General features: G+C 43.0%; 1 protein-coding gene across 3 annotated transcripts in view; it reads left to right on the forward strand.

Annotated features, from left to right (window-relative positions):
* LOC144946109 (forkhead box protein P1-like) overlaps positions 1-15,408 on the forward strand; it is a 269,120-nt gene that overhangs the window by 220,294 nt on the left and 33,418 nt on the right. For all 3 annotated transcript variants that reach the window (XM_078874847.1, XM_078874848.1, XM_078874849.1), the window contains exon 9: positions 14,698-14,785. In XM_078874847.1, the coding sequence (XP_078730973.1) occupies positions 14,698-14,785 (88 nt within the window). The remainder of the gene's footprint in view (positions 1-14,697; positions 14,786-15,408) is intronic.

Consider the following 15,408-nt stretch of genomic DNA (forward strand, 5'->3'; position numbering starts at 1 on the left):
CGCCCCTACCGCCGTTAGAATATTCCGGCAATGTCCTAATGTTGCAGTGCACTTATTCGCAAGCCTAGCACCACGCTTGAGAGAATTCATAAATATTTTATAGGGAGATGTCTTTGCGCAGTAAACACGGGCAAAGTAACGCAGTTTATATCTGACAGCTTACAGGCTGCGGAACATCACTATTCCGCATGCCACCTTTGTTATCAAATAACCATTAGAATCGGGGAGAGAAAAAAACAACATTCCCTCTTGTGTAAATACATACTCCTATCTTTGAAGAGAGTTGTAGCAGTGAAATAGAGGATATATTTAGAAACATTTACATCGTCTGCAACACGGTCTGATTTTTTTTTTACGGAAGACTGGCGGCGAATTGTTGGCTGCTCACATTGTAGGAGATTCTGTGCAACGTGGATCGGTGGCGGAGCAGGCGGCCCGTGATGGGGAGGTAGCGAGTTCAAATCTTGGTTGGGAGTTGGCTCAGCCGATCATCCCTCCTGGTTGATAACGTGAATACCACTTTGTGGAAAAAGTCAACGATGGTTGTTCCATGCCATAGACTTGCCCCCCCCCCCCTGCTCCCCACCATATGAATGTGGAATTACCCACACACGCTCAGTGCTGTTAACAAGAGATGAGCACACCACCTCAATGCTTGATGGAACAGGGAATCGCTTACACTTTAAATGTAATAAAACTAAGAAAATAATTTCTGATTCGCTTTCCTTAGGAGCAGGACATATACTCATAATATTCATAATGAAGGATTTTTGGGTTAAATCACGTAAGGATAAATGTGTCGAAAACCCTTCACCACCCGACACAGCCAATTAGTAAGGGATTTGTCACGTAAACAAAACGCCAATTAGTTTACTGCTTCAGCCCACCGCTGTGTTGGAGAGTAAATCCACGACATCTACAATCTGAGTAGTACGACGTTTCCCTGGTTATTACATCCTGCATCATCGGGCGATTTGCCAATTGGCTGTGTCGGGTGGTGGAGGGCTTTGACACATTTATACTTACGCGATCTAACCCAAAAACCTATATTATGAGTAATATCGGTCGCGATAGCCTACGTGTTAAACTAAAATGATATATACTGCTTCCATTTACTGTACTCATATATATTATGTTTATTTGTCATTTATACTATTCCACTTCATGTGAGATGGCTTGCTGCAGTGATATCTTACACGAGTATCGTTAACTACTTATGCTCGGGCTAGACGCTGCATATGACCTCAATGGCATTGAATGACTGCTTGAGAGAGTCAGACTCTGTAGGCTTGTGCTGTGAGGTGACCGGGAGATGGCGGTTTAAGCAATGGTTGATCGAATCCATCTATCTTATCAGTGAGAAGCTTGTGAGTGTTGTCTGTCATGCACGTGGATTTTCTCTGCACCCTCTGGTTTCTGCCTACATCGACGCGAACACCCAATGGGGTGTGGCCTGCAGAGCCCACCTGAATAGGGTCTCCAGGCCAAATGAGGCTTTCCTGGGTAAATGAAGGGCATTTCTGCGTAGCCATTTATCGGCCCAGTGTTGCCCCGCAACGGTTTTTTTTCCAAGGCAACGTTCTTTTTGCTTGCAAGGTAATAACCGAGCTCGTAAACAAAACATTTGGCTGTGGAATATTTTTTTATGATACTAATTTCATTGTCACGTTCTTGCATGTTGGGAGAGCACGCTCATGACGCGAAATATAACAAAAAAGGTACGTGTCTGCCTATGCGTCGGTCTGTACATTCATACGTATATGCGCGTGCACAACTCTTAGATTGATAATGACATGGGTTTTTGGGCTAGGGTCTTGATCCCTCAGTCAGTTAGCCAAGGCTTGGCCAACTTTCTTCATTCATTAATTCCCAAGAGTGTTTGATGGCACTTTGCTCAAATATTCCCCTCTGTAAAGAGCTTACAGTTGGCTCTCAATTACTCCCGGGCCTCGGTGGGGTTCCAGCAAAGGGTCTTCAAGACTGCCGTGCTCAATGCTGGAAATGCATTGCCAGTAATTGCGGCAATTCAGCTCACATATAATTACACAGGGCCCAGCAAGCGTTTAGCAGTGTCTGTTACTCTCAGATGAGTGATCTTTTGTTTACGTCAAATTTTTTGTTCAAGCGTCGAGAAGATTTTTTTTCCTTATTTCAGTTTCGTTTCTTACAAAGAGCACCAATTGGGCTGCTTACGTAAAAGGGTTTATGCAATAAAACCCGTTGCTTTGGTTTACAATCGCGTTAAATGAGACCACGTGGCAAACAATGTGAGGATAGTTGCATGATATATGAGGCTATATGTTGCGTTTTTTTGTATTTCTGTCTGCAGGTAGTTTAATATACTGGTTTATGCTTTAATAAGAAAGCAAATAAACATATGTTAAACTAATGAATACAGTGATATGTGTAATTTAATTAAAAACATGATTGTCCTCTCCAGAAGGTTCCCCAATGCACTGTTGCAAGAGAATTAAATGGCCGAGTAGAGAAGAGCATTTGCACTTGAATATTTGAAATGATTTCTTCTTATAAAATAACCTGAAAGTTCAAAGGCAGGATCACAGAGAATTACCAACCAGCTTTTTTTTATGCTGGATTAGGCAGTATACACAAGTCAGCACAATGTAATGTTGATTTGCGATCCGTGGTCGAGTGTACGTCCTTTTCAGTAAGAGTGATGCGGCACATTTACCTAATATTTGCTCCACGAAGCCCGAATATTTATATCAAGGTTTTATTATGAAATCTAGTCCTGCAAAAAAAATGCATTATTTTCTTCAATAAAGTTGCACGAGCAAAGAGCAAATCGGTGAATGCCTGATTATAAATGCTTTAATCAAATTTGACCAATCTGTACAATGATTACAAATGTTCGCCAGTGTATGAATTTCACTGCGGTGGTAGAGTTTGTTTATGCGCGTTAATGATTAAGCAGAGCATCCCCCCCCCCACCTTAACTGATGCCCCAATTTGCCCTTGAAAATGAGTCTGGGGGTCTTTAACTATTCATTGAGATTAAAATCACCTTAGCGTCATATTTATTTGAAATAATTAATATAGCGCCGTTTAAAATTTCAAAAATTGCCAGCCATGTGATACATTACGGAGCCCTTTGTGATATCGGTGGCTTACTTTCGTGGATGAGACTTAGAAGATGGCGTCAGTTTTCGCCCATATTGGATTCCCTTGACTGGTGCTCCGTTATAAATATATTCAAATTGTTAAAGTGTTTAATGTTCGCCATCGCATTAGCAGTAGGGGATAATAAAGCACTGACATGAAAGGGCATTTGCAACCTCAGCTCAAAGCGCACATTAGGGCCAGGATTAAATGATGGATGAAATGCTACCAGGGCCCACGTTCTCCCACAGTAAATCTGTAGTGCCTAGATTAAACCCTGCAATCCCATTTCCCCCCCTTCTTTTCCATGCTTATCGCGCTCACGTTTGTATAAATTATGAGGAATTCGCCGTACGATGCACCACTAGTTACTCATAATACCACGGTCGTGGCAGGGCCGGGAGGCGGCGGGGGGGGGTCGTGAAGGGGGGGGGGGTTTGCCGGAAAAAATAGAGGAAAGAAAGAATGATCAGCTCTGCGTGAGGTAATCGCGTGTAATTGTATTCATAATTCACAGCGCAGACGGGTTCCATCTGATTTATCCCTGTTGTCTTTATGCCGCGTCTGGCTCCGCTCGATTGCCACCGCCGTAATGACATAATTATCTCATGGACAGGGCGAGGGAACAGGCACGCTGGCCGTGGCTGGGATTAAAGCAACGGGTTGAGGTCTCCCAATCCCCAAGCTGACGAGACTCTGAGGCTCCGTGAACTCTGCTCTTTAATTGCCGATGGCGCGAATGTGAGAAATATTCACCAAATTTCTCCCATCTTGGTTATTTTTAGCTGATGATGGAGTACGCTGTCGCTCGCTGTGTTTGGGGCGATTGCTGCGGATCCATGGACAAAAGTTGTCCTTGGCTTGTTGTGAATTGGAGTTGCACCGTATTTCTCTAAGCCTTAAACAAAATGGAAATGTGTTTTTTTTGTTGTATGTATATTTTCAACACCAATACGCAGACCCAAAGAATGGGGAAACACAGTGTCCAAATGACATTGTCCCCAACTGCAATCCTCCAGTTAGCACGGTTGGCTACGTACGGTTTCGAAAAAATGTCAACATACACCTAAAAAGCTAGAGAGAGATAGGTATTGAGGAGGAGAAAGAGGGAGAATGGTTTGAAGTTTTCGTGACTGCAAGTATTCATACTCTCTGGTTCTTTCGGTAAAGTCAAGTAGGTGAAAAAAATAAAATAAAAAATAAAAATAAAATAAAAAATCTAAATAAATAAGAGCTACTTGTGACAAGCGATTATATAAAGTAGCTCTCTTTGCTCACTACAGCAATTTGTTTCTTGCTGTGGTTGTCCCACCTGATGACGGAAGCTTGTGTTGCTTCCGAAACGTCGCGATTTTATTGATTTATTTTCAATTTTTTTTATTCTTATTTTTTTCACCTACGTGACTTTACCGACAGAACCAGAGAGTAAGGAGAATGGCATTATGGGAGAGAAATGGGAAATAAGTAAGTAAATAAAAGACTGGCGCAGCAGGATAACAAATGCAATAAAGGAGGGCCAAATACAATCGATATTGAATCTGAATTTGTTACACAAATGCTATTTCAAAATTAATGCAAGGTAAAATGTTTGCCTTGATTTATATGCTGCTTTTAATATAACCACAAAAATTACAATGCAAAACCCAACGGGGCAAATTATTGATTATCTTTTGTGACTACGTGTTTATATGTTCATGTTTATTGTTTTCTGAAGTCAACAATGCGATGAGGACCCGGACATATGGCTTTACTCAAATCGCCAAGCTGAGCTATTGATTGAATCTCAGGCATGATTAGGTTTTCTCTAAGGTATCCAATGTCTGCATGGCCGCAATTGACACAAGATAACAACAATTGTGCAATTTTTAACAGGTGAATGCAAATCGAATTTGAAGATAAACTGCGCATTGATGAATCTTGACCCAAAGCTTTCGTGTCTGCAGGAATTCATATTCTTTGGGTCTTTCGGTAAAGTCACGTAGATAGGTTCAAAGAAAATAACAAAAAACTACGACGTTTCGATCGCAACACACCACTTGTGTTGCAATCTAACCTATCTACGTGACTTTATCGAAAGACCCAAAGCATGTGCATTGGTAGTCCTGATGATGACGATGATGTAACGCAATGATGGTAATGACGTCAGTTGTTTTCTTAGAATTCCGTGGTCGATGACGTACACAAAGAAAAACTAAACTAACTTTGTCAGCACCGAGTCTCCCGCAAAGCCATGTGCGAGCTCGTGTGTTACAGTTTAGCGCCGGCAATCAAAGGCTGCAGTCGTGTCGCTCCAGTTCTCCGTTGCGAGTGCGATGTCTTAAAAAAAAACAATGGAGCCACGCCTCTCGAAATTAAATTAACGCGAACTGCTTGCGCGTTCCAAGATTCAGCGGTGAAACGGGAGCCACCCGGCAAACTTGCAGATGTCTCGGAACGGGAAAGGGTTAAACTGGGTTCCCGGGGATAGCAAGTTGTTGGTCTCAGTTTAACACGTAGGCTTTCGCGACCAATATTCTGGCGAATTGCCCGATGATGCTGGATGCAATTACCAGCGAAACGTCGTACTCAAAAATTGTAAATGTTGTGGTTTCACACTTCAACACACCGGTGGGCTAAAGCAGTGAACTATTTGTCTTTTGTCAACGTGACACTTTTTTGCTGATTGGCCATGTCGGGTGGTGGAGGGTTACGACACATTTATAAATAACGTGATCTAACCCAAAAACGTTGTTGGTCTCAGCCATGGTCACTGGTATCTTTACACGCAAACAACTCAATTACGATGTTGTATCTACTGTAATGGTTTATTCCAGATCTGAGGATGGGAATAATTTGCTTTGATTGACACGTGATGAACCCTCTATGCAGGGTATATAGAGGTCAATTGCAACGTCGCCTACGATATATTGTTCATTGTTTATTTTTAAGGCAGTGTTATTGACGATTCTGTAGAGGTATTCTTGTTTTGATATTTGCGCTTACGCACCTCTGCCAGCGGAGAATCACCAAATGATTTGTTTCATCCAGTGGTGGATTTACAAAAAGGGGTTGCGTGTATTTTATATATATATTTTGCATATGCCACCACATTATTCGGTCGTACGATATGCGATGTGTTGCAAAGGAACGCTACGCAAACTTAAGTCAGAACACGGTTGGTTTTTGAATTTTTTTTCAATTTGCAGTTTATGTGCTGGTTGGCACCATAAACACGTGGGTGTTATTTATTTAATTTCCCGCATTTGCATACACTAGAGATTTACTGCGTGAGCACAAAATAAATTGGTATTAGCAAATTATTTACCTAACGTTTATTAACACTAACATGCACACAAAATTAAGTTATTTAAAAAGTGTTATTCCTCTTAGTGAACTCCCAAGGTACATATGGTGAGTCTGCAAGGTATGTTTGTCAGCTTTTGTTTTACATGTACATTACCTCCTTTTCGTGCCTGTGATCCCTCGATGGCTCTGTACGTAAATTATGTTATGATACTCGAATCACAGATGATGCTGTTGCCTTATAGTAGTTTGGGACTGATTAAAGATCGGTCAAAAATATATGTTTTCGTTTTGGAAGTGCTTATAATATATAACTTAACGTTAATTTACAGTCCTTTGCCAACCTACTGCTGGATGAGGCATTTTACAAATCCACTGCTGGTTGAAAGCCATATCTCATGTCGTGAGGGTTGATGAAACAAACTTCACCACCACGATGGTCAGTGATGGTTTCGGGAAGGGATAGGGGCCCAGGACTGGTTCACATGTCATATATGGGGTGTCGCCATGGCGAGATGTTAACTACCTCGCCTGGTATACAGGAGGTCGTAGGTTCGATCCCCCGACCGTGACACCTGCTGTATATTTATAGTTTTCATGTCCTCTCCGTGGTCCTGCGGATTTTTCTCCAGGTCCTCCGGTTTTTTTTCTCCACATTGAGAAAGATGCGTTTATAATATTTGGCTGCTATAAATTCCCACAGGATAAGCCACTTGGGGCTATCATTTGTGGCCAGGTTGCTTTTGACAAAGAGCTATATAGCTCAGTGGGCCTTACCTGGTAAAATAAAATAAAAATAGTTAACTTTATATGTCACTGATGTTAGCTGTGACCACGAATAGAACCCAGGTTTCTGTGTTCTCAGTGCAGTGTGCTATCCACTGCACCACTGATCTACTCCCTCCTCCTCCTATTGCATCTTCCAATGCACCTCCTTAATGGTCACAATTACGCATCTCAATTTGGCTTTCGCATCTCATATTTTCGTCTCGTTTTCACCATCTGTTTGTATCGTGGTTTTTTTCTTCCTTTATTGACTCATTGTACAGTTTTGTCCATTCATTTAGTCGAAATACAACATTGATCTATCGTAAGCATATTGTTTGTTTAAGTCGTAAATATTCAATCTTCTCACCGCATGATTTAATACCTGTGAGCGTAAGAATACAGTTCAAAACGATAACTCGTTTCGTGATTTATACGGCTAGTAATTACTTGCTGTTAAACTATCTTTGCGTTGTCCGCTGTACATCTCAGAGTCGACATGTATTGATCTCTTCAATTGAACTGCGTTCTTTGTGTCAGACAAACGGGTGGTGTAATGTGTGTATCTGCACAGCTGTGTTTAGACTAGGGGTAGTGTAGCGGTTAGCGCGCTGCGCTACGAACCCAGCGTCCCGAATTATATTCCCCCTCATGGCCAACACCAGTGTCGTTAATTTGAACCGGTCCTGGGCCTCCCCCTAGGTTTACTCAGCCTCAAATGAGTACGCACTGTAGACTCTGTTAACCTCCGGTGGGAACGAACCGCGGGGAAAACGTTGCAAGAGCATCATACAACAAAGCGGGCTGCAAAGTTGGGCCTCGGGATAAATCTGAGTGAAAGGGTCACGAACGACACGTTCGCTCAGCGGCTGGAGATGTCAGTGTGAGGAAGACAACAGAAGCAACGCGGCCGAATGTGTGACCCCCAGCACAGCTCATGACGAAGCTAGCGACAGAATGTGTAGGTGGAAGTTAGGCGGGCATGGGGTGTATGTATGACTGCATGCTTAAAATAATATATTGTGCCCTCGTCAAATTTCATGGTCGTGAAGCATCGCCAACGCGGTTATTACATTTTTTTGGGGGCTCCAAAAAACTTCCCCTCGAGTTTCTTGGAACGACTCGGTTCTTGCCATTAAGTGTGGGTGTAAACATCGGCGTGGGTGTAAACATGCCTCTCAAGGGAGAGGAAAAGGGCTGGGGTGGACGCGTGAAGTTATCCTCGGGCCATCTGGACAGCTGCTGAAACAACACTGTTGCATGAGTTATAGGCGAACGAGACCACTGGTCGTGTGAGTGCGAAGGTGAAGGACAGGCGTGATAACCGGCCATGCGGTTTCATCTGCACTCGTGTCTCGGCGGGCATGGCGCCGTACAGATAAAGGCGCTTGTCATTGTGATCGAGGGACCGGAGCTGTTGCAATGCATGTAAATCCTCTCGTGAACAAATAAGCAACACTTTCGTTTTTTATTTTATTTACTAAGATCCTGAGAAAGATATATATATATTTTTGCGTTCGAGTGCCACGTGTGTTTTGCTGCGTACGCTCGTGCGCTTCGCTAAGAACATCCCTGTCCGAGTTCGATTCCCGCTCATGGCCAACACGAGTGACGATTATGTGAGCCGGTCCTGGGCCTCCCCTAGGTCGACTAAGCCTCAAATGAGTACCCGGTGCGGTGTGCAGACATCGCCACTCGGGAGATAAAAGCGGCCGGGTGTGGTGCTGACCACCCACCCCCTCGTGTGCTGTGCCCGTCTTCATGGGTGCTACTCACTCACATTACTTGCGCCATCAGTCTGTTGAGACTATACGGGGGATCTTTGTCTTTGTATGGTGCAGTGGTATGCGCACTGCATTGCGGGCTAAGTGTCTTGAGTTTTATTTACCTGCCATGGGTAACATCAGTGACAAGCAGGGTCTGAACTTGCCCTGGTTCTCCTGTAAGTCGACTCAGCCTTAAATGAGGGGGAGATAATTGCCGTCAGATGTGGTGGTTGGTCACGCCACCCCTGTGTGCCCCACACTTGCCTTAATAGGTGCTCACTAACAGCACATGCCCTAACAGTCTGCATGGTTACACTGGGTATCTTTGAATAGCTTTAGAAACACACGTGGATTGGCATTTGGTATTTAAACCTGATTTGGGCCTTTAGTAGATTGACTCAGCCTCGAGTGGTTGCCGGTTGTAGTGTGATCATCAGCAGCAATGTATGTATGGTGAACTTCTTTCGCACCGTACGTAGCCCAACCGTGCTAATCAGAGGTGCAGGGTAAGTGCAACAAACTCAATGGAGAGATGGCTGAATATTCATATATCACGGACCACACCACTCCCTAATGTGCCATTGCAACCTGAATAGGAGATTGTTTTGCAAGCAAGATTTCAAAACATTTGAGGGACTATATGATGTGTTTTTGTTGCCTTCATATATGTATAATTCAATGTAATACATTTATCGGAGACCACTTTTTAGCCACCGCATCTCAGATACTGATATAATTAACGGTCCTCTTATTAAAACTTTTGACAGCTCCACATCGATACGTAAATACGACGTGAACAAAATAGTTGCTTTTGCTGCTGCAGTGATTGTCTGCATTTTTGTTTTATTGAAAAGGCTTCTTAACTACACGTGTATTACGATAACATCGATGTCATTTACAGATATACAACAATAGTGCCATGATGCAAGATTAAAGATATACGGGACAAGGTCACGGGCACGGAACGATTGTATGACGCTGTAGGGCCCTGCCTTCAACATAAATACATCACGTTTCCCGCTCAAGTGTGATTTACACATGCCCATTTGTCAAAGTTTTATTGTAAATGTTAGCAATATCTGTATTTGAAGTCTGCGCCGTCTCAATTTTTGTGCTTTTAGATGCTGTCAGGACGAGATTACATTTTCACAATTCATTGTGTGGATCGCCACATCTCGGGCTGTCTTCATGCAAAATCCTGGCGAACTTAATAATTTAGACTTCCGGAGGAAAAATAAAATCCCACAGGATACCACACAGTACCTAAACTTGAATATTACATTTCTGTTTTATGGGATTATATGCAATCTTACAGCTTCTCTTGAATAATCTTCGTAAAATGTCACCCATCAAATGGCGATTATGAGTGAAGACGCAGCTCTCTATTTCTCCATCGTCGTTCTCTCCCCAGTTACTTCTCACTTACTTTCCTCCTTTACTTGCATGCTACTTGAGATTCATTGTTTAAGGGCGCATCGTGAATCCAAATGATGATTGTTATATTTTTAGATGAACATTTCTGTTCATTTTTGACGAAACATTATCATCACTACTCGCTTAAATATTTCGAAAATTGGCTACGAAGACATGCAGACAGGCATGCGTAATTATTGTACGAACAATTGTAATGCAGAGGTGAAGTTTTGCATATGCACAGGATTAATTATTATTTTATTAGCCCAGTGCAACTTGTTTTTTCTTTCTTCCCGGTAGCTAATTCTCAAGAAATCTTGACCGCCCCATGTGATGCTATAATTCATTTATTGAATCTCTTCTTCGAGCGTGAATACTGCAAAACTCAACCTGATTAAATGTCTCCTGCATTATTCTCCATGCACTAAATTGACGTTAAATTGCATGTAAAAAAATATGCTAATTGTAAATGACGGGTGTAGCTCCAAACAAAATGCACGAAACGACGCATTCTCCCTGTGCAATTACCTGCCTGTAAAGTGTCTTCTCTGGTCATGAATTTCCCGAATCACTGTCACAATGGGAAAATACATGTTTTTTATTCCCATTTTATCTTACGCACAAAGTTCACTCGTTCGTGTCTCAGGCTGCTTGTCCTGGTGAGGGTCGTGGCGGCAGCGTGTTGAGTGGTGGCGGTCCACACCTCCCTCTCCCTGGCGACAGACTCCAGCACTACTACACTATACACTACTATACACTATACACTACACTATACACTACAATACACTACACTATACACTACTATACACTATACACTACTATACACTATACACTACTATACACTACTATACACTATACACTACTATACACTACTATACACTACTATACACTTTACACTACTATACACTACTATACACTATACACTACTACACTATACACTACTATACACTATATATTACTACATTATACACTACTATACACGACTACACTATACATTACTATATACCACAATACACTATACACTATACATTACTATACACTACTACACTATACACTACTATACACTACTATACACTACTACACTATACACTACTATACACAACTACACTTTACACTACTATACACTACTACACTATACACTTCTACGCTATATACTACACTATACACGACTAAACACTGCACTCCTATACACAGACTCTAGCTCTTCCGGGGTAATTCCCAGGCGTTCAAAAGCCAGCTGAGCGACATCGTCCCGCCAGCGTGTCCTGGGCCAGCCCCGGGGTCTTGGCCCAGTGGGACAAGCTGCTGCTGCTGCTGCTGCCCGTTAGAGTTCCAGAGGGAGGCTACCAGGGGGGGAGGCATCCTTACCGGGTGCCCGAACCACCTCAACTAATCAATAATATTTTGATGCAAAGTATCTTGTAGCAAAGTGACTGTCACATTTTCAGTTTGGCGATATTTTTCAGGGATGGATTTTATTCACTAAATCTGGTGAATATAGCGGCCTCTGGTGGCTTATAGAGTCCCTTAAAGGCTTTACGTGCAACGCAAATGCAGTGAGAAATGTTGACTGCTTAACACTTGATTCAATGCATGTAATTGTCTTACTTTAGCAGCTATATTAATCGATGCATCCTCTCATCTGCTCGTAGAGTATGTTCCAGCAGTTGCCCCCCCTGTCTGTCAACACGTCCATTCATCTAGAATGTTAGACAACAAAATAATCGGTGATACTGCATTGGCAGTGGTGCACAAACACACACACCAAAAAACTCAACACACATGTCAATAGTTCTTCCCCAAAGAGGAAAAATTCTATACCCATCTCATAGGCCATGTTTCTGGCAAAGAGCCCCTACATAATATGGGCCAATTGTTCACCCGTATAATTTAGCCCATTTAGATGCCCTTTCCAGGAACTAATCAGTCGTTTGTATTGAACTCACAAACAATATATTCTGCCTGTCTATGACCGAGTGTTTTTCAAAAGCAATCAACGGCGTCTGCCGTGGACACTTTCTTGAACGCCGGATGTCTGCAAAACAGTGTCTTGGGACGCTCTCCATTGAGATCCTTGCTTGGTTTTCAGCTCTAATCCGGCACACTTATTTTGTCAATCTCTGATCATCAAGGAGGAGAACAGACTGCCATCACAAGTGGTCTTAATTGCTCGTCTTCTGTTTAATCACCGTAAATTCACACCTGTGCACTCTGTCAAAGTGCTGTCATCTCTGCGTCTTCGGGGTGCCTTCCCAGACGGAAGCGCATTAAACCAACCTCGGACAATGCCACGATTCACTTCATTCATGAGGGGTGGAGAAATACAACGTTTGAGATAAAATGCGAATGTCGTGGAAGACTTAAAAGCATGAGAAAATTCGAAAGCATAAGCAATTTTACTTTTAATTATATTTCCACAGTGTGTGGTATCATACGGATTATACGATGTCATCTCATGATATTATGTATCCTAAACAAAAAGACACTTACAACATGATAATTGGTGTTTTACCCTTCTATCTGGCAACAAAACTGACACCTTTTTTACAAGGAGTCATGTTTGCATAGACCACAATACCTGCAGTCATAATGCAAACAAAAAACATAACTCTGATAATGAATGTGCACTGTCCTTGAAGTTGATTGGTCCACACCCAACTTCAAGCACAGTGCATACATTTTCAGAGTTATGTTTTTTGCTTGCATTATGACTGCAGGTATTGTGGTCTATGCAAACATGACTCCTTGTAAAAAAGGTGTCAGTTTTGTTGACAGATAGAAGGGTAAAAAACCAATTATCATATTTTTTACTGGCAAATCAGGTTCCAATGGTGTAAACACTCACAACAATTACGAGGGTGTAACGCACAGCACTGCCATCACCTGTCCACACCTCAATGAAGTCTCAGCCGCTCCCGGTAAATTAGTTCGGTCAAGCAAATAAACGCTGGCACAAACATTTCGTACGATTAAGTGAACGGGTGTCGCAGCCTTTCCTCCTATACGCAGGGGACGAGAACTCGAAGGGAACACACGATGGGCAATGAAGTCAGGTCACGTCGCTGCTCATTCTGTTGAGCGTTTACCATTTGATTAGAGTTTGTTTGATATTGACTCTATATGCCCCCCTCCCCGCCGCCGCCCCCAATGAGTCTCTGTATGCCCCCCCCCCCCCCCTTTAAACACAGTCACCCGACAAGATCGCTTAACAGCCCCACTCTAACAACACCTAGCAAGCATTCTGCTTTAGCTCTCATACGAGACACATATTGTTAGGTTTTTTCGGTGAAGTCACGTAGGTAAAAAATTAAAATTAAAATTGATAAAAGTAAAAGTAAAATAAAATAAAAATCACGACGTTTCGGAGACAACACAAGCTTCCGTCTTCAGGTGGAACCGTCACAGCACGCTTGCTGTATCAAGTAAATGAGAAATTCCAAGAGATACTACCCCGTATATATACTGGTTGAGGGGGGGGGGGATGGGCCAGGACAGACACATATTAACCAGGCTGGAATCTCTGCTCAGCTTCTGAGATACGACCGGGTGCATTGTTGGTATTGTTTCTCATTACGCTTGTTCACCCGGGGAAAGTCTCACGGAGTCTCAAGACTATTATTTTTTTCAGGAGGGTCCTTGCCTCGTAGGCTCTCAGTGATGGCATCACCTTCACTCCTCTATTTAAGACTGAAGCAGGAAGGCTTCTTCACAATTATGGCAAAAAATCGCCCGATGAAACCTGTTTGAAATCGCCAGCCAAAAGTCACGGTCCTCAATTTGTCAATGTTGTGGGTTTGCCTTTCGACGCACACACGTGTGCTGAAGTAGTAACGAATTTGCACGTTTTGATTACGTGCCAAACCTTACTAATTGGCTGTGTCAGGTGGTGGCAGGTTCATGACACATTAATATTTACGCCATCTAACCCAACAAAAAAACTATTAATGGGTAATATTGGTCGTGAAAGGCTGCTGCTGCTGCGTGTTAAACCGCCCTGCCAAGTTTTTGCACTACGGGGGGGGGGGGGGGGGGGGGGGGTTGCTTTGCGTAATCCCAATTAAGTAATTTTCAAAAAATGTTTGCGGCATTGGGATGTTTGACCAATACCAGTTAAAACTGTATATAGCTATGTAACTAAACCAGAGAACATGGAGCCAACCCCCAACGGAACAGGTGAAGACAAGTGGGAGAACAGGGGTAGAACCTACAAATTCCACGCGGAAAAGTGCCCGAGTCAGGAATCGAACCCAGGTCATTCTGGCCATGAGGCCCAAGTGTTACCACTGTGCCACCTTGCTGTCCTGCCAGGATGATTTGTGACATTAAGTTGCTTTATCTGTGTTTGTTGCAGACACCTCAACAATGAACACGCTCTTGATGATCGGAGCACGGCGCAATGCAGAGTGCAGATGCAGGTGGTACATCAGCTCGAGATTCAGGTGAGTGCGTGTACACGTACAGGCACTGACTAAACCCACTTCCGGATGACGACTTCCCCGACACGTAAAAATCGGAATCTTTATTGAGACTGCAGGAGGAGGAATCCGAGGAGCTATGAAGCTCTTTTTCACAGATGTCCAGTTTTTTTGTTGCAGCACTGCTCTCCATCTGTCTACCATGTAGCCCCGCAGCAGCCTAAAGCAGACACATAATCTGAATATCTATTGATAATGGAGGAATCCGAAGAGCTGTAAAGCTCTTTTGTCACAGATGTCCAGTAGGGGCGGGTCAGAGCGGTTCAACAGCAAACAGTGCAAAGTCTAGGAAAGGTAAAGAAAACACTTTAACGAATTTAAACCAAAACTTAACTATTATTATCTTACCAGGTGAAGCCCACGACATTATTTGCTTCTCTTTCAGAAGTTACCTGGCCACGAATGATAGCTCAACGAAGTGGCTTATCACGTGGACGTTTCTAGCAGCAACATAATCTGAATCACCAATAGCATCCTGGTTTGTGCACGGTGGTCAAACCTGCTGAGCTGCTCAAATATAATGAGAGCAGTGGCATTCTGGGGGAATTGCTCACCGGCTCGCTTTGAGGCAAGCGGCAGAGGTGCAT

This window comes from Lampetra fluviatilis, chromosome 40 (assembly GCF_964198595.1).
Source record: "Lampetra fluviatilis chromosome 40, kcLamFluv1.1, whole genome shotgun sequence".
NCBI lineage: Eukaryota > Metazoa > Chordata > Hyperoartia > Petromyzontiformes > Petromyzontidae > Lampetra > Lampetra fluviatilis.